This window comes from Monodon monoceros, unplaced genomic scaffold (genome assembly GCF_005190385.1).
Source record: "Monodon monoceros isolate NGI ecotype Baffin Bay Population unplaced genomic scaffold, NGI_Narwhal_1 Super_Scaffold_1, whole genome shotgun sequence".
NCBI lineage: Eukaryota > Metazoa > Chordata > Mammalia > Artiodactyla > Monodontidae > Monodon > Monodon monoceros.
The window spans coordinates 41,591,197-41,617,148 of NW_021703765.1; the positions used below are offsets into that span (position 1 = coordinate 41,591,197).

The 25,952-nt window shown below is 41.1% G+C and overlaps 1 protein-coding gene across 2 annotated transcripts in view; it reads right to left on the reverse strand.

Annotated features, from left to right (window-relative positions):
• DSG2 (desmoglein 2) overlaps positions 1 to 24,240 on the reverse strand; it is a 47,199-nt gene extending 22,959 nt beyond the window's left edge. The window contains exons 1-5 of one of the 2 annotated variants that reach the window (XM_029232999.1): positions 24,122 to 24,240; positions 7,237 to 7,272; positions 4,726 to 4,860; positions 577 to 738; positions 287 to 431 (exon numbers count right to left, since the gene is read on the reverse strand). In XM_029232999.1, coding sequence (XP_029088832.1) covers positions 287 to 431; positions 577 to 738; positions 4,726 to 4,860; positions 7,237 to 7,272; positions 24,122 to 24,160 — 517 coding nt within the window. In that variant the 5' untranslated portion in view covers positions 24,161 to 24,240. Of the gene's footprint in view, positions 1 to 279; positions 432 to 576; positions 739 to 4,725; positions 4,861 to 7,236; positions 7,273 to 24,121 lie in introns of those variants that run through there. The other variant, XM_029233007.1, reaches the window with a different exon arrangement.
• Positions 24,241 to 25,952: the final 1,712 nt, after the last annotated feature.

Below are 25,952 nucleotides of genomic sequence, written 5' to 3' on the forward strand. Positions count from 1 at the left end.
ACAACCATGCTTATTTGTTTACATGTTATCTATGGCTGCTTTCCTGATACAGACTAAAATTGAATAGTTGCTATAGAGACCTAACCTATCACATCAATCTACCACATCTGTTTGAGGGTAAAAAATTTATAACAAAAAAGCAGTTCCAAACCTAGAGCAATACGTTTATTATTTGTCCTGTGGGTAATACCCAGCCTCCACTAAGACAGAGCTTTCAGTGTTCAGTCACACAATGGGGATAAATTGGCCTTGGATATTCATTCATAAAAAAAAAATAACCTCTTACTTGCTGCACTCAGCTCTTCAACAGACCCAACAAAGACGTCCTGTGTGAACACTGGCTCATTGTCATTGATGTCAAGAACTTTAATTCTGAGTTCTATTGGTTTCTCTAAGTTGTTTCCTTTCTCATCCAAAGCATAACCCATTAGCTGAAATCACGACATAAATAATAGAAGGGATTAGATTTAAGCTGAGGTCATTCAAGTACCATAGTTTCAAAACAATAATAAAACATAACATAATTATTACCCAAGAAGAACTACAAACTAATAAATGTAAAATTGTTCTTCTTACCAGAAAAAATGGTGTTTCTTCTCGATCTAGAATGGTGGTAACATTCAGTAATCCGGTGTCTTTATTAAAGACAAACACACCAAAAGGTGGCTCTGTGATCCCTTTTCCAGTGTATTTGTATGTAATTTTTAGGTCTTTGTCTTCCGCAAGATCAGAATGTATCTAACATAAAAATAAGAAAGGAATGCCTCAAGTTAAACTCTCTATAACTTATAGGTAATTGTTTTTAATGGAAAATTTCGCTCTGAAGCTGTCAGATGTTGATGGGTGGAGGGTGGGCAGTGCACAAGTGCTCCAGAGAAGAGGACCTGGTTCTGGTCCTGTCTCAGCCACTCACCAGGTAGTGATGCTGAGGCAGTTACCTACCCTCCTGTGTCTCAGTGTTCTTATCTGTAACCTGAAGAGACACTACTACCTACCTCTCAGGGTTGTTATGAAATTAAGGTATCATTAGGGGGGTACATCTTGGTGGGGATGGATTTTAAATTTAGCACATAAGGTAAAAATTGCAGAGTCAAAATCACCTTCATAACTCCGTTCGATTATCAGGACAGTATGAATAAGGCATCCTTCCATAGAAGGGTTAAAATAGTCAAGTGTTTGCCTGCTTGGAATGCTTCAGCAAATCAGGGTTTCTAACCCGCTGGGTCTTCTGAAGTTAACATTTTCGTCCTCTATAAACAGCTTTATTTGTATCTCCAATTCGTTTGTTTGTTTGCCATTTCTGTATCTCTCACTCTTCATTAGTAAGTATGTCTCTGTGGCCTCCTACTGGATCCACAATTTCTTTTCTTCAGACATCATTGAAGCCATCACCACCCACCTGCCTGGCCAATTCTTTGTCCTGAAATCTCAGGATTAGCTAAACATTCTTCCCAGAGGATTCTCAACATGCACTGGGGCTGGGGGTTGTTGCTGAGAATGATCAATGCGGCTCCAATCTCCTGCTACAGCTGCTCTGCTCCAAGAGTGGAACGGTGATCCTGGGGCAGCCCATGATCACTTTTCACTGAGCTTCTCTCTCTGTTTGTCTTTCTTGTTCTCTGTGTTTCTGTTTGTCTGTCTCTCTTTTTTTGCCAAGTATATGCATATACACACACAACACATGTGTATGTGCATATACATATATACTTCAGTATTTATAGAGAATATTCTAGATCTCTATGTGCTAATTATATGTATTATATAATTTCACTTACGTTAAAAATAAAACCAAACTGTGTGTGGACATAACAGTTGGTTTGTATATATATGTATGCATGTAAGAGTATGTAAGTATATACATATTTATGTATTTCACAAGATCTGGAAGATACTAAACTGTTGACAGTATTACTCCTAGACAGAGAATTTGGAAAGTTGGGGAAATACAAGATCTTTTGCTTTTTATGTACATTTTACTCTGAACAACTTTTTTTTCCCACTTTTTTCTAGCTTTATTGAAATATAATTGACATAACATTGTGTAGGTTTAAAGTGTACAATGTGATCGTTTGATACACATACGTATTGTGAAATATTTACCACAATAAGATGAACAACTTTTATAATTAAAATTAGTAAGAAGAATAGCTAACACTTATCGAACCCCAAAGAATCAATGCATTTTACAGAAAGAATGTGTGAAAGAATGTGTGAATGACTCAGATATCTCATCAAACCAAACCAAACCGAAAAGCTTAACTCCTTATATACATACCATTATGTAAAACCGTAATTAAACATTTAGATTTTAGAAGGCTTCTATGAAAACAACATGCTGTTGGAAAAAGGAAAGTGTTGTCTTCTGTTCTGTAGCTGCTCTTTCTTTCAAGGAGCTCATCATGTATAATGTTTATAAGATGGGAAAGATGAAGGTACAACTTGCATATGAACAATTATTCATTCACACAAATGTTTACTGAACACCTACTGGATGTTGGCACTGCTCAGGGCACAGGGCATGAGCTGTGAGCCCTAAGGTCTAAGCCCTTGCCCTGGGGGAGCTTACACCCTACTGAGGGAACCAGACAACAAGCAAGCAATTTATGACATAATATCCTGGCGGCGAATGAGCTATAAACTGAGCAGAACGAGTGAGGGGACTGAGACGGGGTGAGGCCGAGAAGGGAATTCTTTCAGGAGGTAACTCTTGGCTAGAGGCTTGATGCTGTGAGATACTGCAAATATCTGTGGGGAGGGGGTTCTAGGCAGAGGCAACAGCAAGTGCTAAGGGTGGGAGGCTGGAATGGCTTGTGTCAGCTTAGGGAGGTGGCAGAGTGGGGGCTGGGGGCTGATAGGAGCTAAGGTCAGAGAGGAGGTCAAGGCCAATGAATCCCAAGAGCTCTTGTAGGCCGCGGAGAGGAGTCTACTCCTTCCACTGCAGTGGGCAGCTGTTGAAAGGGTCTCACCAAGGGGATGCTTTGATTTGTCTTTTCAAAAGATCACTCTGGGGCTTCCCTGGTGGAGCAGTGGTTAAGAATCAACCTGTCAATGCAGGGGACCCGGGTTCGAGCCCTGGTCTGGGAAGATCCCACATGCCATGGAGCAACTAAGCCCGTGTGCCACAACTACTGAGCCTGCACTCTAGAGCCCGTGAGCTGCAACTACTGAGCCCATGTGCCACAACTACTGAGCCTGCGAGCCTAGAGCCTGTGCTCCGCAACAAGGGAAGCCACCGCAATGAGAAGCCCGTGCACCACAAGGAAGAGCAGCCCCCACTCACCACAACTAGAGAAAGCCCGCGTGCAGCAACGAAGATCCAATGCAGCCAAAAATAAATAAATAAAATAAATAAATTTATTAAAAAACCAAACCAAAACAAAAAACCCCCAAAAGATCACTCTGGCCGCTTTCTGGAGAATGGACTGCGGTGGGGGGAGGCGGAGGCAAGAGTGAAGGCAGGGAGATGAAGTCGGGGCGCTTTTGGTAGCACAGGTCAGAGCTGACAATGACTCGGACAAGGAGGGTGGCAGTGGGGAGAAGTGGACAGATCTGGAATACATTTTTGGCATAGAACTGACAGTACTTGCTACATTTTTGAAATATTGGATAGAATTATAGTGCCGTTCACTGAAATGGGTAAAACTTATGGAGAACAGCTTTTGGGAAAAATCAGGGGTTCAGACTTGCACATGATAAGTCTGAGATACATATTAATAGAATTACCATAAAATTTATCCAAAAAAATGGGCATTTTGAGAGTGAAAGGGGAGTTATTAATGATTAGGCTAGGACAATGGCTACAAACTCAGACTGTTTCAGGCAGGATGTGTGGTCACCCTACCACCTATTAGATATCAGTTCTTTTCATTTTGAAAACTACTTTCATGTGTAGGGTGGCAGAATACGCAACTCTGGTATAAGAATTATTTCAAGCCGAAAGCAATTGAGAAGAAGCAGATAGAAGAAAGCTCTCTGCCCTCCCCCTATTTGCCTAAGAGCAGGACATAAATTTGTAAAGGTGCCTTTCCCCCACTCTCTATGAGGAAGGACAAAAGTTAACCACAGGAGTTAGATCCTTATCAGCCTGGAGACAGGACCAGAGGAATCCACAAAACAAACCTGACTAACTAGATTTTTCTATTATTAGTTGCCCATATATCTGCCTTCCCACAGTTTGCTGCTCCTAGAGATTCAAGGTCCTTTTCATCTTGTCACTTCTCTAAAAATTTATTGTTCTTTTGCTAAGTAGCTATATAAACCCAAATCCTAACCAAACCTTTAAGTTACTCACCTCTGGGTGCTACATGCGCGATAGACATGTTACTAAGCTTGTTTGTTTTTCTCTTGTTAATCTGTTTTTTTGTCAGTCCAACTTCCAGGGCTACAGACAGAGAAACTAGGAGGGTGGTAGGAAAAAGAACACTGCCCCGCCCCCAACACATGATACTATCTCCTTTTGAGCATTGTAACACTCTGTTAAACAAAGATTCAACTAGTGCCAGATTCAACTCTTAGATGAATCAAAGCCCTACATTATATATATATGTTCACCAATAATGCTGCATCTTCCAGAATGGGAAAGAGGCTCTTCCAGGTGATATGTGGAATATTAAAACCTTAGTAAGTACATCATATAATTTTCCTAAAATTTTAAAGTGAACATGAAAGTCCTCAGGCCACACTTTAGCAATACGCATGCATTTCCTGTTCCTCTTGAGAAGGTACCTTGGCAATCGGATTCTTCCTGGACAGATCCTCTCCTTCCCGAAGAGCCACAGGGGCAGTGATCCAAGCGCGCTTTTGCCTCACTGAGTGAGTATGTATAGGAAGCAGCTTATTTTCATTTCTTGAGTGTAAGGCCTAAAACAACAAAATAATGCCCCAAATGATTAAGTACCCTAAGACATTAGTATGGCATCCTGAGATTTACTAAAAGTTGAAAAGGGACTGTGCAAATTTAACGATATAAATTTCATATTTTTTTAACAGGCTTCATTTTCAAAGAGGAAATATATACACTCTAGCAAACACTATATACCTGAAGAGCTTGTTTCCAAACCAGCAAAGCAGTTTTTTATCAGTCAGAAGAGATCTCCCAGAGTGAAGAGTTAAAAAGGTGAGAGTAACTGAGTGATCTTACAAATGGGCAAATTAAAATTAACGTACCAAGTCATGAGTTTTCTTCTTACTGACTGAAAATGAAGTTTTATTTTTCTGTGGTGCCTTATAATTTAAAAATGAATTACTAATGTTTTAAGACTAAATGTCAGTAACCTGTTGATATCAATTTAACTAAAACTAGTGCAAGTGTCAGTTAATGGATTTATTGTTTTAAGAATGACGTTAAAGGATTAAATCACCCATCTTCGGTTTATCAACAACTTTAGGTAGAAAACTATTCTATAAATTTTCAGTTGTGCTTTAATAGATGAATATATATTTTATCCAAGGAAAATTTTAATACAGCTGACCCAGTATTTTAAGATCAGAAATGATTTTTACACTAGGTTTACAGTTTTACTCATTTTGTTGCTGTATATAACATGTATTTTATTTCAAAATATTTACACTGGTTATCATTAGGTCACTGATTTTTTTCTTTGTTTATAGTGGAAAAATTCTTCTATAATTAAAAAAATTAAATTATGTATCAAAACATTAAAATAACATTAAAGTTTATAATGTAAAAATGTAAAACATCCTCCTACTTTTTCCACTCATACTTTGGAGCATTCACTGTTAACAGCTCGATAAGTATCTTTCATGATCTTTTCTTATGACCATACATCTGCACATGTAAAAAGGTCTCTTTTTCTATAAAAATGGAATTATACTGTACATCTCATTGTAGCTCTTGATTTTTTTTTTTAAGGGTGATTCATTATTTATTTAATTTTATTTTTGGCTGCATTGGGTCTTCGTTGCTGTGCTTGGGCTTTCTCTAGTTGTGGCGAGCGGGGGCTACTCTTGGTTGCAGCGCATAGGCTTCTCATTGTGGTGGCTTCTCTTGTTGTGGAGCACGGGCTCTAGGAGTGCAGGCTTCAGTAGTTGTGGCATGCGGGCTCAGGAGTTGTGGCTCACAGGCTCTAGAGCGCAGGCTTAGTTTGTGGCACACGGGCTTAGTTGTTCCACAGCATGTGGGATCTTCCCAGAGCAGGTCTCGAACCCGTGTCCCCTGCATTGGCAGGTGGATTCTTAACCACTGCGCCACCAGGGAAGTCCTGCCCCTTGATTCTTCATTCAGTACCTCATCATGGACATTCTTCCATGTACCATAAATTGTTTTACCATTCTCTCATTGACGGACGTTTAGATTGTCAAAATACGCTGCACAGACATGCCTGGATAGAAGTTCCTGTGCGTGTGTTTGAGTGGGAATGGCTGAGTCTGAGGTGATAGGGATAGAGTAGGATAATCAAGTAGTTAGCTCAGAAATCCCACTAGGGGATTGTAGATAGAAAGAGAACTTTAGGGGACTTTGGGAGACCTCAGTAAGTTAATGATCATTCAAGAAAGCAATGGAAAAATCCTGAAACAAGCTTGCTTGACTCATAAAGCAGAGCAAGTCACTTAGCATCAAAGGCTGATCGGCTCGCTTAGCAATAAAACCATGCAAAACAGAAGCATGAGACATGCCCCCAAACAATCAAACACTAGTGGAAAATAAGGCCTACAACCTGCCCAGTGATGTCAGCAAGGTAATGACCCCTAGGACATGCTCTCTGCACACAAAAAACCAGTAATTTATGGAAAGGTGACATTTCAAAGTGAAAGACCCTCGTTGTACTGAGACCTGAAATAATTTTTCCATAGTGCCATGACGGTCCTGGATGCACCATATAGGGTCAAAAACTCCCCCGCCCAGCATGTAGGAGGAGTTAATGATTGAAGACTCAAAGAATGAAAAAGAAGGTGGTCTTCTCCCCCTCCCTCCTTTTCCTTTGATTATAAAAAAGTAGCCCACTAAGTACTCTGAGCAGTGCAAGGCTTGCCTGCTCCCTTGAAAGCCTCACAAGTGTCCTAGTCTAATAAATCACTTCTTACTTATCACTTTGCCTCTCTCTGAATTCTTTCTGCACTGAGACATAAAGGACTGGAGCTCCCTGGAGCCCCCTGAAACGCTACCTAGCAGTTTCAGCAGGAGTGTGTGTTTTCAATCTGGGAAAGGCACAACTGTCTTCCATGAAATTAAGCCCCTGAGTCCAAAAGACAGGAATAATCCCCTCGGTTCCTTACCTCTAAATGGAGTCCATCTCCAAAGTTAAAGCAGATCTGGAAAATAAAATTATTTGTTGTTTAATACGATTTATCACTCAATTCAGCTTAAATACTTTGTTAATGAATAACCTAGCACCTAGGATATTATAGACATTAAAAAAGGGGGGGTATTTAACCACTACTATCTGTCTTTGTCAAAAGGAAACAAATTTTAATTTTCCCCTTTGCTTCCCACCATGACCAGGGCCAGAGAGAGGAATCCATATTCTTTTATATGCATACTCCCTCCCCCAGGAAGCTCAGAACACAACTCATATCTGAAAAACAGAGACACAAACTCTCCTTTTGAAATCTTAGCCACTCTCTGGTCCTTCCCTCCTTATCCTGTGTTCTCAGGGACCCACTTACCTTTCCTCAAGGCCTTTAGTGGGAGATGCCCTCCCCCCTCCCCCTGCCCCGCTAACTCCCATCATGCCCCATATTCGGGTCACACATGACTGCCCATATTCAGACTTCATTCCTCAGCTTCCTCGGGCCTACCAACTCTTTTCTTTGGTTCTTATCAAGCACTCTGGACTTCTATTACACATCATTATACAGAACTAAATAGTTATGTTTACTCTAAATCTGCACAACAAACCCCCTTCCTGCCTTTTGACTTTTGCAGCACTTTGTTTATAGTCCATTAATCTCCTCTTGGCTTCCCTCTTCTCTTGGTTTAATCTGAACCAGCACTTCTAACAGCGTAGCCACATGTGGCTATTTACACTTAAATTAATTGAAATTGATGAATTTGCTCAATTGCCACAAGAGGCAAGTGGCTTAAGAACACTTCCACCATTGCCAGCCATTCCAAAGATATTGCCAATGACTCAGGGATCCTCAATCTCTTGATCTTCTAATATTCCTGCCTCACTTTTTCCCCCAACTCTGTAAGCCTAACTATGATTCTTTTTGACCCTGTACTGACATTGCTAGAGAGGGCCAGAGAGATTGAATGGACCCGTCACACATCCATGCTCCCTCCACAGGGGTGATGTTTGTTTCTAGGGTGACTATGTATGTTTATGTTTGCCCAGGCAAGTCCTGTTGTGCAGGCATCCCATCTGTTAGCACCCCTTTCATTCTCAAGTGTGCTCACTCAGACCATAAATTATACAACAGCCTTATCTTTGCTTCTTGTAGTGCATCCCTATCATACCATCCCAAACTTCCAGGCAATACCCCAATCACATTGACCACACTTCTGAACCCACTCTTAGTGATCCCACATTTTATTTGACTGAGATTGTATCTTCCATCACCCTCTCCTTCCCTTCTTTCTCCAAGGAAGAGGTGTCCTGATGCCTTTCCAAGGTTGACCATCATCTGTGTGCTTTATTTTCAACTTTTCCACTTATTCTCCCACATTTATCTTCTCAAGAAACTTGTTCCTTTCACTAATCTTTTATCTTCATTTGCTGCAGGCTCATCAAACATGTTTATTTCCTTCCCACTGGATGGTCAAACAAAGTTAGATCTTCCCCATCTTAAAATCACACAAACAAACCGCTTCCTTGTTTCTGTTAACATTTAATCTACTGCTCCATATCCTTCTTCTACTATAATTCCAACCTGAAACAGTTGTCTGTATTTATTGCCTTTACTTCCTCACCTGCTATTTATGTATTAATTCTTTGTAATCTGTCTTAAGTTTGGATTTTTCTCAGTCTTGTCTGCCCTTTTTCATGTGCATCTCAGGTCACACGGATCCATGAAGCCTTGGTTGGTAAATCATGGAAAGCAGGGCTTTCTCTACAATTTTTCAGTCTCTTTTGCTTACTCACATCCCTTTGAAGGCTTCTTGCAGGATCTGTTCTACACATGGATCTTTCACCTTCCTTTCTTTCCTCTGCCTTGTAGCACGTGTTCTTGTTTCCACCCTTGCAAAAAGATACTTAAGGACAGTGGATGTTCAGCCTCTAATATGAATTTCTCTGGGGCAGATGAACCACCATGGCTAATCTTCTATTTTATGGTCAGATATATTATTTCTTCCTCATCCTCTATTACTAGTTTACCAGCTAGCAATGGCCAGAGATATCTCCAACCAAAGTCGTGCTCCCCAAATTTATGTACTTTCAGAGGTGGCATGGTATAAAAAAACAAGTGAAAGCAATGCTGAATGGATCACTCCTCTCTCTGCATGTTTCTCTGGTGGGTATTTTTGAAGGGAAAGACTAGGGACTAGATCCAGGATTCCTCATTGTCACATCATCAGGGGACATTCTTAAAAAGTGATATATTTCTTGCCCAGCCTCCTAACTACTGGTTTCTTTTCTCTGTATGGGCCACACTGAGGAGTTGGCTGGATAAAATATTTACCACTTTTATTCTTCCCTAGAATCTTATTGGGCCTAGCAAAGGTGTGGTATTAAATATGTGTTATTTTAAGTAAATGTTATCATTCTGACCAAGTATAATGTACCCCAGGATGTAAGCAAAAGGGGCCAATTTATAGTCTTCTAGTCAAACATAAACTCTTTATAAGACTATCTTCATTTTTTATTGGAATGTACTTTTTAGATGTGACTTGTTAAGAAAACTACATGACTATAAACAGTGCTTCTTAAGTTTTGATGTGTATTTTGTTCACTGGGGATCTTGTTATTGATAAAATGAAGATTTCAATTCAGTATGCCTGGAGTTCAGCTTTATACTCTGTATTTCTAACTGGCTCTCAAATGATGCCAAGGCTGCAGGTTCTTGGACCACACTGTAAGTAGCAAAGTTGTAGAACTGTGATATGCAATATCATTTGTTTGTTGAGGGATACAGACAACAAAGTCCACCTATTCATTATTATCTCAGTAGTTAACACAAGAAACTTTGTCACTCTTGATTGCTAATATCTTGAAAGCAGAGAATCTTTTATTTCATGAATTTACTTATTTTTAACCTTTAAAAACTTTTAAATTGCAGTTATAGTCAGCCCTCCATATCTGCAAACGCGGAACCCGCGGATGCAGAACCCACAGATACAGAGTAAGACGCGCCTCGCCATTTTATATAAGGGACTTGAGAATCCATGTATTTTGGTTTCTGGGGAGCGGGGGAATCCTGTAATCAACCCCCGGCGATTACGGAGAGATGACTGTATATACAAAAGCAGAGTAAACAGTACAATGAGCATCCACATAGCCTGCACCCAGTTTCAACAATTGGCGTAGCACACACTTTTTTTTTCTTTGCCCCATTGCTTCTGAAGGGGTTTTATCCCATTTACATTTTACTATTGTTAATGCTTTAGTTATAGCAGCATTTGATTTTGAGAATTTCCCTAAATTTTTCTTTTTAATTGAAGTACATTTGACATACAATATTTGTTTCAGCACACATTTATTTTTAAATAAATTTTTAATTCAGGGATATATTTAGATTTACACAAATATTGTACAGAGGGTACCAAGAGTGCCTTTACTCATTTCCCACTAAAGCTAACATTTTATTTTTATTTATTTTTTTATTTAAAAAATTTTTTAATTAATTTATGGCTGCGTTGGGTCTTCGTTGCTGCGTGCAGGCTTTCTCTAGTCGTGGCAAATGGGGTGTACTCTTCATTGCGGTGCACGGGCTTCTCATTGTGGTGACTTCTCTTGCTGCAGAGCACAGGCTCTAGGCATGCGGGCTTCAGGAGTTGTAGCACGCAGGCTCAGTAGTTGTGGTGCACAGGCTTAGTTGCTCTGCGGCATGTGGGATCTTCCCAGACCAGGGCTCGAACCTGTGTCCACTGCATTGGCAGGTGGACTCTTAACCAATGTGCCACCAGGGAAGTCCCTAAAGCTAACATTTTAAATAACTGTGGTACATTTGTCAAAACTAAGATATCAAAATTGGTATATTTAGATAATGCGCAGTTAACTAAATTACTACACTTTATTCAGGTTTTACTGCTGTACTAATGTCCTTTCTCTGTTCCAGGATCCAATCTAGGATCCCATGTTGTATCAAGTCGTTATGTTTCCTTAATTTCCTCTGGTCTGTGACCATTTCCCAGGCTTTCCTTGTTTATGACCTTGACAGTTTTGAGGAGTACTGGCCAATTATCCTGCAGACCGTCCTCTCATTTGGATTTATCTGTTGTTTTTCTTATGTTTAGAACCGGGTGATGTGCTTTTGTAAAGAACACCACAGAGCGGTGGTGAAGTGCCCTTTTCCTCACAGCATATCAGGGGTACATGATACTCACCTGACAATATTTGTTAAAGTAGCCTTTGTAGGTTTCTCCACTGTAAAGTTGCTGTTTTTCCCTTCACCTGCTGTATTCTTTAGAAATGTATCATTAAGTCTAGCTCACCCTTGGAGTAGGGATGCCGGGAGGAGAGAGGTTAAGCTCCACTTCTGAGGGGGGGGCGGGCATCTCTATATATTATTTGGAATTCTTTAGTAAGAAAGATTTGTCTGTTCTTCCCTCATTTATTTGTTTATTAATTCAATCATTTTTATCAGCTTGGATTCATGCATATTGATTTTATTCTGTGGGTTATAATCTAATACTATTTAATTTATTTTATTGTTTAAATAGTTCAGCTTTGGCCGTTGAAAGATCTTTATGGTTAGATTCTGTGTCCCTCTGACATGTCCCCATGTTTTGTTTTTTGAGCTCTTTCTTACTGTCTAGTATTACAAAATGCTCCAGGCTCATCTTGTATTTTCCCTGTCCTAGCTTTAGAATCAACCATTTCATCAAGGAGCCCTGATTTCTAATACTGAATGGTATTTAGAAGCCAAGATCTGGGTGTGTAGGTGTAGCACACACATTATAAAATTGTTTCCAGTCTCCTCAGCCACTTTAAAGGGGAGAGAATAAAGATAGAGCTTTTCTTATTAACTTTGTTGTTACCAGAGGCTGTGTTTTAATTATTTTTCAGTAGCAAAAGGTTCATCTAAACTTAATTAACTCCCAAAGGTCCCATCTTCAAACACTATCCCATATGAATTTTCGGGGGACACAAACATTCAGTCTGTAACAATGTGTAAGAGAATTTGGCCAATGAGATATCAGGAGAATCTGGAAAAAGATACTTTTCTCTCATAAGAAGAAAAACATATTCATAGCCTCTCTTTTTACCTGCTTCTGGAGACTGCTGAGCAAGGATGTGACATTTGGAATCGCAATGGCCATCTGTGACCATGAGTAGAAAGCTAATAAAATGGCAGAGAAGACAAACTGAAATCATAACATCTTTGAGTTACGAAACTGGTCAAACCTGGAGCCACCCCATCTCCTGACCATTTGCTATGCGATATTAAACATTCCTTTTAATTAACCTTTTAGCTGGGTTTTGGTGCTTACATTTGAAAGCAGCCTAACGTGTACCATTGTTCAGAGTTATTATACAAATTAAAAGAAATAATACATAAATGTATATATTGCAATGACTGGCACATAGCAGGCACTCAGTGAATACAATTATGATGGTATTTCCTCATTTCTAAGACTTGCATTTTCCTCATCTTAAAATTTCTGAAATCTGGATTTATCCATGCCTTCAATTTCCCAAGCTCCTGCGATGTTCCTGTCCTCTTGGATTCTTACGTGTTGGGGAGACAGACAAAAGTAGGGTGTGATAAAAGTTGTAAAGAAAATTAAAGCAGGGCCAAGGTAGTAGAGAGATTTAAGACTGTGGGGAGGCTCTCAGAAGAGGTTACATCTGCATAGAGACGGGAATGGGGTGAGGGAGCAAGCCAGGTGGAGCCCTGCAAAAGGAATAGCCAGACCAGGAGGTGGGAATGAGAGCGCCGTGGTCAAGGTGGTGGTGGTAGAGGGGAGGGATCCAGTGAAGACGGTGTCAGGGTGCTGCTTATGTTTCTTGATCTCATTGCTGGTTACACGGTATGTTCGGTTTGTGAAAATTCAGTAATTCAGTACACTTCACTAAAAAGTTACCAAAATTGATGTGCACCTTAAAGCTGAGGGTTTTTGGCATCTACCTAATAGTTCTGCTGTTTGCATTTTACAGCATCTATTGCAATAGCCTGTTTTCACAGACACTTAATAAAGACATGATAGACTGAAATATTTGCTCCACATTCATGGTACAAACAACCCAAGAGAGTTGTACCAACATTTTGTCAGTTGTGGAACTGTTTGTTTATTTGACTAAGGAAATAGTTGAGATCTTAACTATTCCTTCCTAAAGTAAATGATTTGGATGTTTCTTTAGGAATGTGTATCTCACAGCACACATTCTTAATTTAGGACAGTAGTTCTCAGTTGGGGGAGATTTTGTGCACACAAATTCCCCCACCCCTTTCCTGTGACATCCTGTGGTCACCTGGGATATTTAGTAAAGTGTGGAGACATTTTTACTTATCAAACCAGAGTGCGTGTGTTGGGGGCGGGGGGAAGTAAGTGCTACTGGCATGTACTGGGTAGAGACCAGAGAAGCTGCTCAACATCCTACAATGCACAGGACACCCCTCCCCCAACAAAGCATTATCTGGCTCTAAATGCAAAGTGCCAAGGTTGAGAAACCCTAACTTAGACCATGTTTCTCTGATTGCAAGTTACTGTAATAACTAGGGCCCGAAGGTCATGCAAGTTCTGGAGGACCATGGATTTATGTAAATTTCCAAACTGGTAGCATATTGCAGACAATATAAATGGAGTAACTGACACACTCTGTCTTCTGTTCTCCATTCCCACTCCTTCCCACTTCCCTTAGAACGTTTTTAGTTCTGTAAGTTTGAGTGACATCCTGTGGGGATGTTGTAAAAGGATTTCAAGCACTGGAAGGACGTCTGGACAAGGTGACCACTATGGTTTCTCCTAACTATGAAATCTGTCATTCTTTTTTCTCACAAGGAACTTAGTGATAGAAAAATGTCATGTGTGACACGCCTTTAAGACTGAAGAAGAAACGTAAGTTTCTAGTCTCTGTAGTCAAAGAAGTAGTATTTTTAGATGAACCAGAAAAATCCTTCAAAAGCTTTCCCAATTTACTGAAGTTCAGAAAAAATTTTCTACCGTTAGATCCCATGCATCCTGTAAAAACTGGCCTTTTTGGTAACTGGAAAGAAAATAATTTTTTTTTTTTTGGCAGAGCCATGAGGGAAGGTCAAATATCACTGAAAAAAATACAATCAATCAATGACTCTTTATTCCCAAGGTCAGCACCTTTAGAAAAGACATCCAACTCTGAAGTCACCTCGATGAGTTTAACAAACAGAATCCTGGAGGACTTACAAGTCAGTGATGACAGTTCTTCCTGGCTAATAGGCTGTCGGCCGGAAGTAGAGGATTTTGAAACTTTCTTTTGTGATTCTATGAGTCCAAGGTTAGGTGACCCCTTAAACTTTAATATCTCAGACCAATCGATAACTTACTGAAGATGAGATGTAGAGGGGTACAAAGTAGTTTAAAATATTGTTTTAACTTTGAGGCATTATAATGGCTTATTGTTTCCATTCAGCCAGAAAGAACTTTAGCCTACTTTAGCAGGGTGGTCAACGGATGATCTTCAGTACCCAAATAGAGGTGACCTAACACATGCCCGCTGCTGCTCTTCAACCTCATGCCCACCCCCGACAATCACAGAAAAACCTGTTACTTCCCTTTCCTACCCACCCTTCCAACCACACAGAATGTTTTCAAATTCTGTTTCTCCATTTCATTGTACAGAATGCAGAATCAGAAATTGCTCTTAAGGTCCCTGGCTTACACCCAACACATTCTTAAAGTGTTTCCAGCTTTGGCTAAAATAATTTAAAGGAAATAAAACGAGATAAAATAAAGGTCATGGATGCCACTTGTTTATTTCCTCTGATTACATATCCTGAATTTTCTAATTGTATAGACAGAACTGGTCCTCAGTAGACTCTGTATCCACAAGAAGGTCTGATAAACCTGATGTTAGACTTATGTTAGAATTTCACCTATCATACTATTTTCCTCTGGTCTTTTTTTTGAAGGAGGAGAGGTGGTCTATAAAATTTCTTATTTTATGGCTAAACATTATACCATATTTAGAAATTCCCAACTTAAAAAAATCCAACTTACAAATGACCCATATATAAGTACAATTCCTAGGGCAGCCTCACTCAACAGCTAGTTTAAACATACGTTTGTTTTCATGGCTGCTGTTTAAAAAAACTCAACAACCAAGAAAAGCAATATTTTGAACTTTAATTTTTCAACTCTGAATTTGAATTTTAGATAGGAAAATTATATACTTTAAGTCTGACATAAATTCTATAATTGATCATAAATTCTATAATTTGATCATAATCTTTTGCCTGCTCTTTAGATGTTTGGGCTAATCTTAATGTAATAAATATGATTTGGGGTGAGTCATATTGACGTTAACTTTAAAGGGGGAGATATTTTCCTTGGAAACATTTATTGGTGCCAAGAATTTTAAAATGCTTGAGTTAGCAATGCTGTGCTACACTTGAGTTGTTAGAGCATGTTGTGAACTGTCCTTTCAAGTTGCCTTTTGTGTAGTCATGGACAGCTCCTATTTTTAACTTGGCATAGACAAATAAACAGAAGACCCAAAAAAGTCAACATTATTTTATTTAGTCAATTTCCTTGGCCCCTAAAACATTAAAAAAAATCAGAGTTGCTAATAAATAGCTAAAAGTAGGCTTTTTCATATTTAATCTTCTTTTTCAATTCCCAATTATTTTCTAATAGGGATGTTAATAAACAGTGGTTCTCAAACTTGAGTGGCATGTGAATCATCTTGTTGAAACACAAGACTTCTGAGTTTCTGATTCAGTAGGGCTGGGGTGGGGTATAAAAATCTGTATTTCTAACAAGTTTCCGGGTAATGCTGATGCTGCTGGTCCTGAGACCCCACTTTTGAAAACAATTGTGTAAAATCACAGAGTAGCAAAGGAAAGGGAAGGAGAGCCTGCATAACTCATAGACTGGAGAATTAGCCCTTAATTACAGAGATGTGTGAAACGATACATTCCAAATAAGGAAATTCAGCAACTGAGTTATTCCCATCCCAAGAAGATTTTCCACTTTACAAGTAGTAATCAACTACAATAAAATTGCTTTAAACAGTGTTCATACCTCTTCTTCTAGCTGAAGATTTACTGATCCTGAGCATTTATCATTTTTGAAATACTTTACCATTTTATTGGTGTTTTCTATAATTGCTACAAATGCTTTTGGAATCAGGCAAAATACAAGCAAATCTGTAAAATACACCTTTTCAGATACATCTACATAATACATAATTTCTTAAACAAAAATGATGGGCTGTTTCCACCCTTTTGCTGCAATATATTTCTGAAAATTACACTAAAAAATAGAATGAAGAAAACCAGATTTCTTCCCCCGCCCCCCCAAGAAGCTTAAGAAGACCAAGAACTTCAAATTGTCCTTTTTCATCACTAGATGGCACTGTCCTGTCAGTAAGTCAAACTGCAGGAACTACCAGAAACTGACCAACAATTGACTCCAAGGTCCAAAGTGGAAAACAGGCATTTTCAATTGGCTTCAAATAAGTGGACTGGCAAAACTGAACAGTGAGAAATCAATGGTTTTAGAAGGTTGTTTAGAATACTTCTGCAGGACTGTGCAATTAGGCAAATTTCAATTTACATTTCTTCTCCTTTTTTTTTCCTTTCTAGGATGATTCTATCTTGTAATGAAACTGAACCAATTATCTAGTTCCAGAAGTTCAGGCCTTACGTATGACTAACTATAGAAAACTGCTGTAAAGGAGGTCACAGTGATGCCTTTGGATTGACAGAGAGGCATTTGGTGTCGGGGGACTTGGGTTCTACTCAGATTCATCCATTAATAACATTCAGTAAATCCAGTTACTGGCACACAGTGGGTACTCAAAAAATGTCAAATTAGTTTCCCTACATTCTCCTCTCCCCCACTGTAGGCTTCATGATAGTGGGACAGCTCACAAGCACCTAGAAGGCTGTTTGGCATATAGCGAGAGCACATCTAGTAATTGCAGAATGTGTTAAAGGTCAAACAAAAACTTACCAACCACACTATCTGAGCGTTAAACGTTTCTTCTAAACAAATGAAATCCAGATTATTATTCCACCTTTTTCCACACATAGAAAGATACATTAGCTTTTAGGTTTTTAAAGGATTCTTCTGTGTCCAAGGCATTGAGCTAGTATAGATAAATGGTACATAGATCCTGTTCTAAAGAAGTTTAGCAGGAGAGATAAAGTGTACATAAATTACTATAACAGAGGTAGAAGAACTTCATTGTGTGCACGGCAGTTGCAAAAGCAGTTCTGGGGAGCTCAGAAAAGGCAGAAATGACCTCCTTCTAGAGAAATCCGGAGAGGTTTAGGTGTGGGAGCAGATGGGAGGCGGAAGGAAATGATCTGCTTTAAAGACCGCACCGGCCAGAACTTGCAGAGGGAGGGCAAAGAACAGGAAGGCGTGCAATTTGACACCTAGACCGTGTGTCGGTAGTGAGTAGAAAATGAGGACAAAAAGTTGTGCTAAGGATCTTCTCTGATCTTATAAGGATCAGCTTCTGATGAGGGATACTATGCCCCCAGAGCTTCGGAGAGATTGTTTTGGCAGTGCTCCACGGCGAGAGGCAGGAGACAGTTTGAAGGTTAAATAAGCCAGAGCCGATGTGATGAGGGCCCGTAATAGGGTAATGGCACCGGGATGGGTGGGTGGAGGCAACAGTCTTTCTGGGGACGACGTTAGCGCTTGGCAGTGCCCTGCGTGGGGAGGATAGGGGAAGGGATAAGAGACTGAGTAGTAAGAAGGATGCATTCTCAGAGCACGAACTGTAGAAATGCTAAGATAGAATCCTGAGGAAACGCTCTGCGTAGGGAGGAGGCAGCAGGCTCGAGAGTAGGGCGCTGCGGCTCAAGGGGCAGGGCTTACCGCGCGGTCCCAGGGGCGCGCCCCTCAGCCACCGCTGTTACTGGCCACGCTCTGCCTCCCCCATGTACCTCCTGGGCCTCCTGGTGATCTGAGTACAGCATATCCTCCGGTGCCGGATGGGAAAACCACCGCAGCCTCCCGGAGGTGAAAGGACCCCCAGCAGAGTACTATGGAAGCAAAGGAAGGAGATATTTGAAAGAAGAGCCGATCCACAGTGTTAGAACAAGAATGACGATTGGGCTAGGCGCCCTGCCCCATTTCCCAGTTAGCACTTTTGGGGTGTAAGGAGAGTGGATCTCCAACATGAGGGAGTTTATGGGCCACTTATTTGTGTATTTTTAGTTTGTATCGTAGGGAACTTGAAAGAGTAGTGGGATGGAGGTATTTTAGAATAGGGGAAATGGGACCTCTTTCTTCTCGTCTCCGCCCAAATCTGCCTTCTCATTCCCTCAGCCAGGCAGCACCTGCTAGGCTGATGAAAGGAATTCCCATGAAGGTGCGATTTTGAGGTAAGACCTAGAAAAGTGTTTGGCACAGAGTAGGTGCTCAATAATACTTGCTGAATAAATGAATGTATCAAGGCTTAATCAACTGAGAGGATATTTGCAATTTAAAAAGATAGAGGTAAGTAAGATGAATCCCTGATTAGAATCTCTCACTATTTGCCTATCGCCATTTCTCAGCAGGGGAGCTATTGGCATTTCTGATAGGAAGTCTTCCTGAGTGGCCAATTTTTTCTTGAAGGTTCTGTTCGTTGCTGGAGGTTTAGCCACGCTGCATTTGGAGTACTAAATGCCAGTAGCATCCTGCACCTTGTGACAATCAAAACGCCCCTTTCACATCCTTACCCCCACCCCTACCCCCGGCCCCGACATTTTCTTGAGAACCCTTGTTCCCAAACCAACCCTCCTGCCAGTCTGCACCCTCCCTCCACAGGACTGTCTGGGCTTTTCTGCCGTCTTTGATCACAGCATCCCAAATTCTGGAAGTTGTTTTTTTTTTTTTTTTTTTTTTAAATAATGAGGCAAAATTGTACCCAGTCGACTACCATCTCTTCTTTCTCCACCCCTTCCTGACCAACTCAACTAACATTCATCTTTTCATTTCCTTTATGATTTGAACACCTCCCTAAAAGCACTCACTTGTCAATTAAGCCTTCTGTGGCTTCCCTTGGTATCAAGAAGGCTGCAGACATCTTTCAGCATGTCGTTCTGCTCTGCATACTGTGTTCCAGCTACATGGACTCTTTCTGTTTTTTCAAGGAACCACGCATCCTTGTCTTCAGGCCTTTGCATATGCTCTTCTCTCTACCTAGAACATTCTTCCCCCTCTTTCTCTTCATATCATCTCATTAATTTATAATTATTCTCAGGTCTTAGCTGGGATGCTCAGTGCTGGAGCTCCTTCATGGCACTGTATGTTCTTTTATCATTACTCTTCTTACCATCACCCATTTGGAATTTAGCCATTTAATTGTTTACTAGACTGTAAGCACCATGAGGGCAGAACCCATCTGACTTTTTACTGGTCTCCCAATGTCTAGCACACGGTTTAGAATTGAGCAGGGAATCACTAAATAGTGGTCATAGGGGGTTAGTTCCTACCTAGTTTATTTTCTTGTGGGCATCATTCATCTTACCATTAGACTACGGTACAAATCCTGGTGTTCCAGCTTCCTTCACCCTAATCATCAAGCTTTGCATATGATAAAAATCTCAGTAAATTTTAAAATAATTAGAAGTAAACAAAAAGAGTGCAATGTCATATGTGGTATACATCTGAAACTTTAAGATAAACTTAACTGAGAAAACAAGCTTTCATCATATGTGGACTGTATGTTTGAAAAGTGTTATCAGCTGTTAAAATCTGTGGCACAATGAAAGACAGAAAAAAAGCTGTGATTGAGAAATGCTAAAATTGATCAAAAGCTCATTTATAATTTCAATTAAGCTTTCTGACTTTTACTGCAATTTGGCGGTTTTAAAAATATGAACCCCTATTCAGTGTGTAATTTCTTTTCCATATAAATATTTGTATGCTTCATTCATGAATAAACTATTTTGCAAAATTTAGATTGGTAATTCTCTCACAGCTATCTAATTATTAGATTAACTGGCAAGTTTCTATCGATATACATTTCTGGACTTTAACCTTGGAGATTTTAATTTAGCTCATCAGGTATTTCTAATGATCAGGGAGAATGTAAATGAAATTAATGCTCATGTCTTTTTGTAAAGTACTTTCCGCTAAGTTTATAATTAAAGAAACTTCTGTTAAGAGTTGCCATTTCCCCATTACCTATTAATTTTTTAGAAACAAAAACAAATGTGAAATCATACATTTCTAAAATCCCTGAATATAACTGATTATTCTTATAAGTTTCAATATTTACCATCTCACTTATACTTGAGTTTATTCTAAAATGTTATCCACTTGCATATTAGAACCTTAAGCATAACTCCAAAGTTGTTGATAATTTATAGATAGTTGAACCTACTTGTTATGGGTTGAATTGTGTCTCTCAAAAGAAGATATATTGAAGTCCTAACCCCCAGTACCTCCGAATGTGACCTTACTTGGAAACAGGGTCTTTGCAGATTTAACCAAGTTTGATGTCATTAGTGTGAGCCCTGATCCAACAGGACCAGTGTTTTTATGAAAAAGGGAAATCTGGACACAGACTCAGACATGCACAGAGGGAAGTCGATATGAAGAGACAGGAAGAATGCCACGTGAAGACAGAGGACTGGAGTGTGTACTGACAAGGCAAGGAATCCTAGAGATTGGAGGTCAACCACCCAACCCCAGGAAGAGGCAAGGAAGGAAACATGTAGGTTTCAGCCCACACCTTAATTTCAGACTTCTGGCATCTAGAACTGTGAGAAAATAAATTTGTTTTAAGCCACCCAGGTTTTGGTACTTCGTTATAGCAGCCCTAACAAACTAACATATGAGTAGACACAACTGTTCACAGTATAATTTGCTCCCACTTAATCTTTAAAATGTAGTTTGATTTTGAAGGACAAGCTTAATTAGTCAAAGGCAAAACCGAGGCAACCACCAGAAAATCTCTTCAAGTGCCCTCTTTAGCAGGGTGTTGAAGCCTGTGGACCTCTTCTCAGAATACTGTTTTTAAATTTATAAAATAAAAAACATCGAATTATGAACTCAATTATATTGAAATAGTTATCAGAATTTTTTAAAAAACACCAATTTGTGATGCAGTCATGTCATGCACTTCATTATCAACACATTAAGTAATAAAATGTAGCAGAAAGTCTATTAATGATGAGAAAAATGGTATTTTAAGATACCTATAGTATTATGTGAAAATATCTGTGAATTCTATTGTCTAAAGTCACAAGTACTGCTATGCTATTGCAGTGTCTTTCCTACACATAATTTAAAGAAATGTTAAATTTCAGTTAAACATTAGTGAGAACAGGTATGTAATTTATTCCCAGCCATGTCTAAGGACCTTCTGAATTCTATCTATGGACCATTTGGGAGTCGGTAAATCCCAGGTAAAGAACTCTTGGTGAGGAAAGGTTCTCTGACTTTATTTACAATATTACCTCTATTTCCCATTCTGATAGAGTTGGCTCTATCTGTGTGATAGCTATGTGGGTGCCACTCAACATCTCGCTTCTGGTTTATCTCCCTGAACTTCAGAGGAAACCTAGAGACCACATATCAGACTCCCAGCAGCTAACGTTCTGAATGTGATTTAGGTTCAACAACCAGCATCTACGTGAGATGTGAAAGAAGGAAGTGAAGCAGAAGCTACGTGTCTGCTGTTCTTGCTGGCAAGCATAGATGTGGATGGAGCTGGGTTTTTGCAGCTATCTTACTCTGAGTTCTAGTGTTCATCTAGTAGATTCCGTACTAGATTCATGGGTACCAAGATGCAGAGTCCTGGTACATTTCGTTGGTATGCATCCTAGCAAATGTGGCATGGTTCCGGAGCTGGCAGCAAAAGTAGCACCCTGATCATGGCCGTTTCCACACTGCCGGGTGGCAGTGTTGGTTCCTGATCACAGGAGAGGCAGCAGCTCCCTAAGGGCTTAGGCTCTGCTGGATGGATGGCTCTGAAGTCACTGACAGCTCAAAATGGAGTGTTTCCTCAGTCCTTGCCACACGGATGCAATCAACACAATGCCCTGAAATAAATATCTTCCTGCTTTAACTAGCTAGAGTGAATCCTGTGATCTACAACTGAACTCTGACCCGTACGCACTACAATTTCTATTACCTTCTATAAAAGAGCTGTGTCCTGGAGAAGTACTTCTGTCAGCATAGCTGCTTTCAAATATTTTTCACTAAAATCTATACTTCCAACTTCAAACACATCAGTGTGCAAAATGCCCACTGTTCTTTGACCAAAAATAAACATACTCAAATACATATCGTGCAAGTATTGCAGAAAATACAAAGAAGTGTCCAAGAATTTTGCTTATTCAGTTAGTTAGAATCACTTTTCAAAGGAGCAGTCAATCGCTGCTCAATAAAGTAAAAATACTGAATTGATAAAGTAAAAATTATGCCTAAATTATATACCTATTTCTCTGTAAATGTACTTGAATTGGCCTGCTTGTTATATCACTTGAGAACAAAGGCAATTTCTTTTCTAGGATTTTATATTCAACCCTCAAACTAAGCTAGGTGCTACGCTAGTTTTGTAATCTCCTTAGTCTGAAGTGCCATGATGAGGGAACTAGTTGCTTTGCTACTCTGGAGGCCAAAAAGGAAACCACAAATTATCTTTGAAAAGTTTTATTAACAAAATAAACTTGAATTGAAAATTACCTCAATGACTTAGGCAAAATGAAATGGATAAAAAGCATGAAAATTAACTGGTGTGCCAAAGGTCCGCAGGTCCTAAATAGCACGCAAGTGAGAGTTCACTGAAATCCCTAGATTTCATTAGTCATGTTTCTTCCTGTGTGAGATAGAGGAAAAAAAAATATTTTCCCTCTTTCATTGTAATTCTGGGATAGAGAGAAGGCAATCTTTCGGACGTTAGCGCTTTCAATACAGAGAATGTACTTGTAGTTTTTATTTTCACCATTATATAAGAAAGCAGTATGATTTTGTATCTAATCTCTGTGAAAATACATGTGTTAAGTCTCTGGAAGGTGAATGCACGCCTATATGAACAGGATAACTGTCATTTTATCAAAACCCATCTAGCAAACCCTTATAAAGCAGATACATTTCTTAATTATGTACAATTCCTTTAACAAACAAAACAAACATATTTAAAAACCCATCTGAATGTAGAAGCCAGGCATAAGAAATGCAGATCGAGAGATGGAACACTGTTTGCCAGTTCCTTTAAGAACCTCTGAAAATCCCGTTTGACTGTGGCGCTGCATATCGATTTTGTGTAATCTTTTAAAATGAAAAAAATCTTAAAACTATTACATATGTTCATTCCCTTTAATACTAGGCGACTGTTTTAAAACACCAACTTTGGGAACTTTAAGTTCAGACTATATGTGGGTGATTTCAAAAGTAACGTGGCTTTAACCAAAAAATTACACTTTGTAAAATACATTAAAGAAACTATTTGGGGCCCTTTCCTGCAGTCTAGGAATACAGGTGTTTCCCCAGGTCACTGCCGCGCCCGGGTGGCGGGAGCCCCGGGAAGGAGGCGCGGCCGCTGCTCCCACCGCCTCCATGTTGCCGTCTGAGGAGACTCCGGACAAAGCTCTCGACCTCCAGGAAAGGTCCCCGCTCCAGGTCTCACTACACCCGCGGATCGCAGATACAGAAACGCGCCAGGGCTTGCGCGTGGCGGTAAGAAAAACGGAACTTCAGCCAGCTTCCCACGCCCGCTCCTTCCCAGCGGAGCCGCAGGGTCCGCGCTCGTCGCCGCCTGCTCGGCCCTTTCCCACCTCGGGGCACAAAGAGGGAGCGCCGGGCGGGCCGATCCTTGCCCGGCGGAAGCGGGCAGGTCGGGGCGCGGGCCGGGCGCCCGCAGCTGCCCAGGCCCGCCCGAGGCTCCGCGCCCCTGCTCCCCGCACTTACCAGGAGAAGCAGCAGCGAACCCCCCGCGCCCAGCGCCATCCCGTCGCAGGCTCCGTCTCGGGCCGCCAGCACCACTCGGCGCCGCCGGCTCTCCGCGTCTCCGCGCGCGCGCGCGCGCGCGCCCGCCCGCCCGCTCCTCCCCGGCGCCCCCGCCCCGAGGGTCCCCTCCCCCGCGGCGGCCGCGCGGCCCTGCCCGAAGGCGCGGTTCCAGGTGTGGCCTCCGCGAGAAAATGGAGCCCGGAGCCAGGAGCCCGGAGCCCGGCCGAGCTGCTCGCGCTGAGGTGGGACCTGCGTGGAGGAGGGAGGCGCACGGTGGACTCCCGCCCGCGCCGCACACGCACCTGGAGCCGTGACGTCCCCGGCATGGGGACTTGGAGTGGCAGGCCCCGCCCCGTCGTCCTCCCCTCCCCGCCCCGCTCTTGCCGGAGTGTAGCCCGGCTCTGCAGCCGAGGCCCGCGGCGGCCAGTGAGCCGGCCCGGCCGCCCGATGCCACCGGAAGGTCCAGTGCTTTGTAACTGTGCGCGAGGCCCAGGTGGCGCGGAGGAGAAAGACGAGTGACGCCCAGACCCCGCGTCCTCAACCGCGGCCGGGTGCGTGTGGCCCGCTCTCCGGGAGCGAAGGTTCTGGAGCAGGATTTCGGGTGGTTATCTCCGCGAAGGCTTCTCACCTCTTCCCCTGGCCCCTTCACTGCTTCCCACAGGTATGCCGCTTGTCTGGCTCAGGGGAAGCCGTTATTAGAAGAATCACACATGATCCAAATGGACAGTTCTTCGGCCCCTTGTTAACTAGCTTCGACTGGCAGAAAACTCTAGAGGGGTTCAGGGAAACGTATACGCTTCGATATGATTTACAGAATCTTTTACACAAAGTGTCACTAGAGGTAAGAATCCTCTCTGCAATGGTTACTTAGTTGTGTGACCTGGACAACCTCTCTGTGCCTCAGTTTCCAGATCTGTCAAATGGGATTAATGGCATCCAACAAATAGGACTGTTGTGAAGATTAAATCAGAAAATCTGTATGATGCGTTCTGTAGTGTCTAGCACATCCGGGTTCAACAAATGGTGGTGGTGTTATTATTTTTGCAAGTGTAAATATTAAGTTGGATTCTTCTCGAAAAAAACAGAAACTCTAGAATCAGCAACAGATTAGGAAACTTCTAAGAAAGGCTAATTATTGACAATGAAGTATTGGAAGAGCCTATAAAAGTATAAACGGTTGATTTGCTACTAGAACGAGACATTTGGCATCAGAGTTGGCCAAAATAGCAGAGTTCCTTTTGTAGTTAAAAGTGCCTTCCTCTCCCTCCCCCAGTATCTCCTACCCTTCTTTCCCCAGTTCTAATCTTGCCACTTTTCCAGATCCAGTACAATGGCCATCTCTGCCTTAGTCCCTTTCTTCCTAAGCTGCCAGGGACCACTCCCTCTTTGAGCTGAGAACCACATTTTCCTCTGTTTAGGGAGTAAATGCAGAGTGACTTTTCTCATAGTGTTACTTAAGTATCAGTGGCTAAACTGAGGACAAAGTATCTAGGAGGAGTGTCTGCTTAGTTTCCCACTGTTTCCAGTGACTAGAACAGTGCTGAGTACCATGATGGACTCTCAGTAAACGTTGGTTACGTAGCTGAGTCAGGAGGGAAGAATGTCTTCTAGTTTCCACTCCTTTCTCTTGAGTTAGGTGTGGTTGGCAGCACCGTTGGTGATAATTCTCATTCCCCATCACTGCTGGGAAAGCTACTAATTAAACAAGGCAGGCTTTACCAAAACACTCACAAATCATCCCTGGAAACTATACATAAGTCCTACCTAAAATTAGTGCTCTTGCAACTGACTC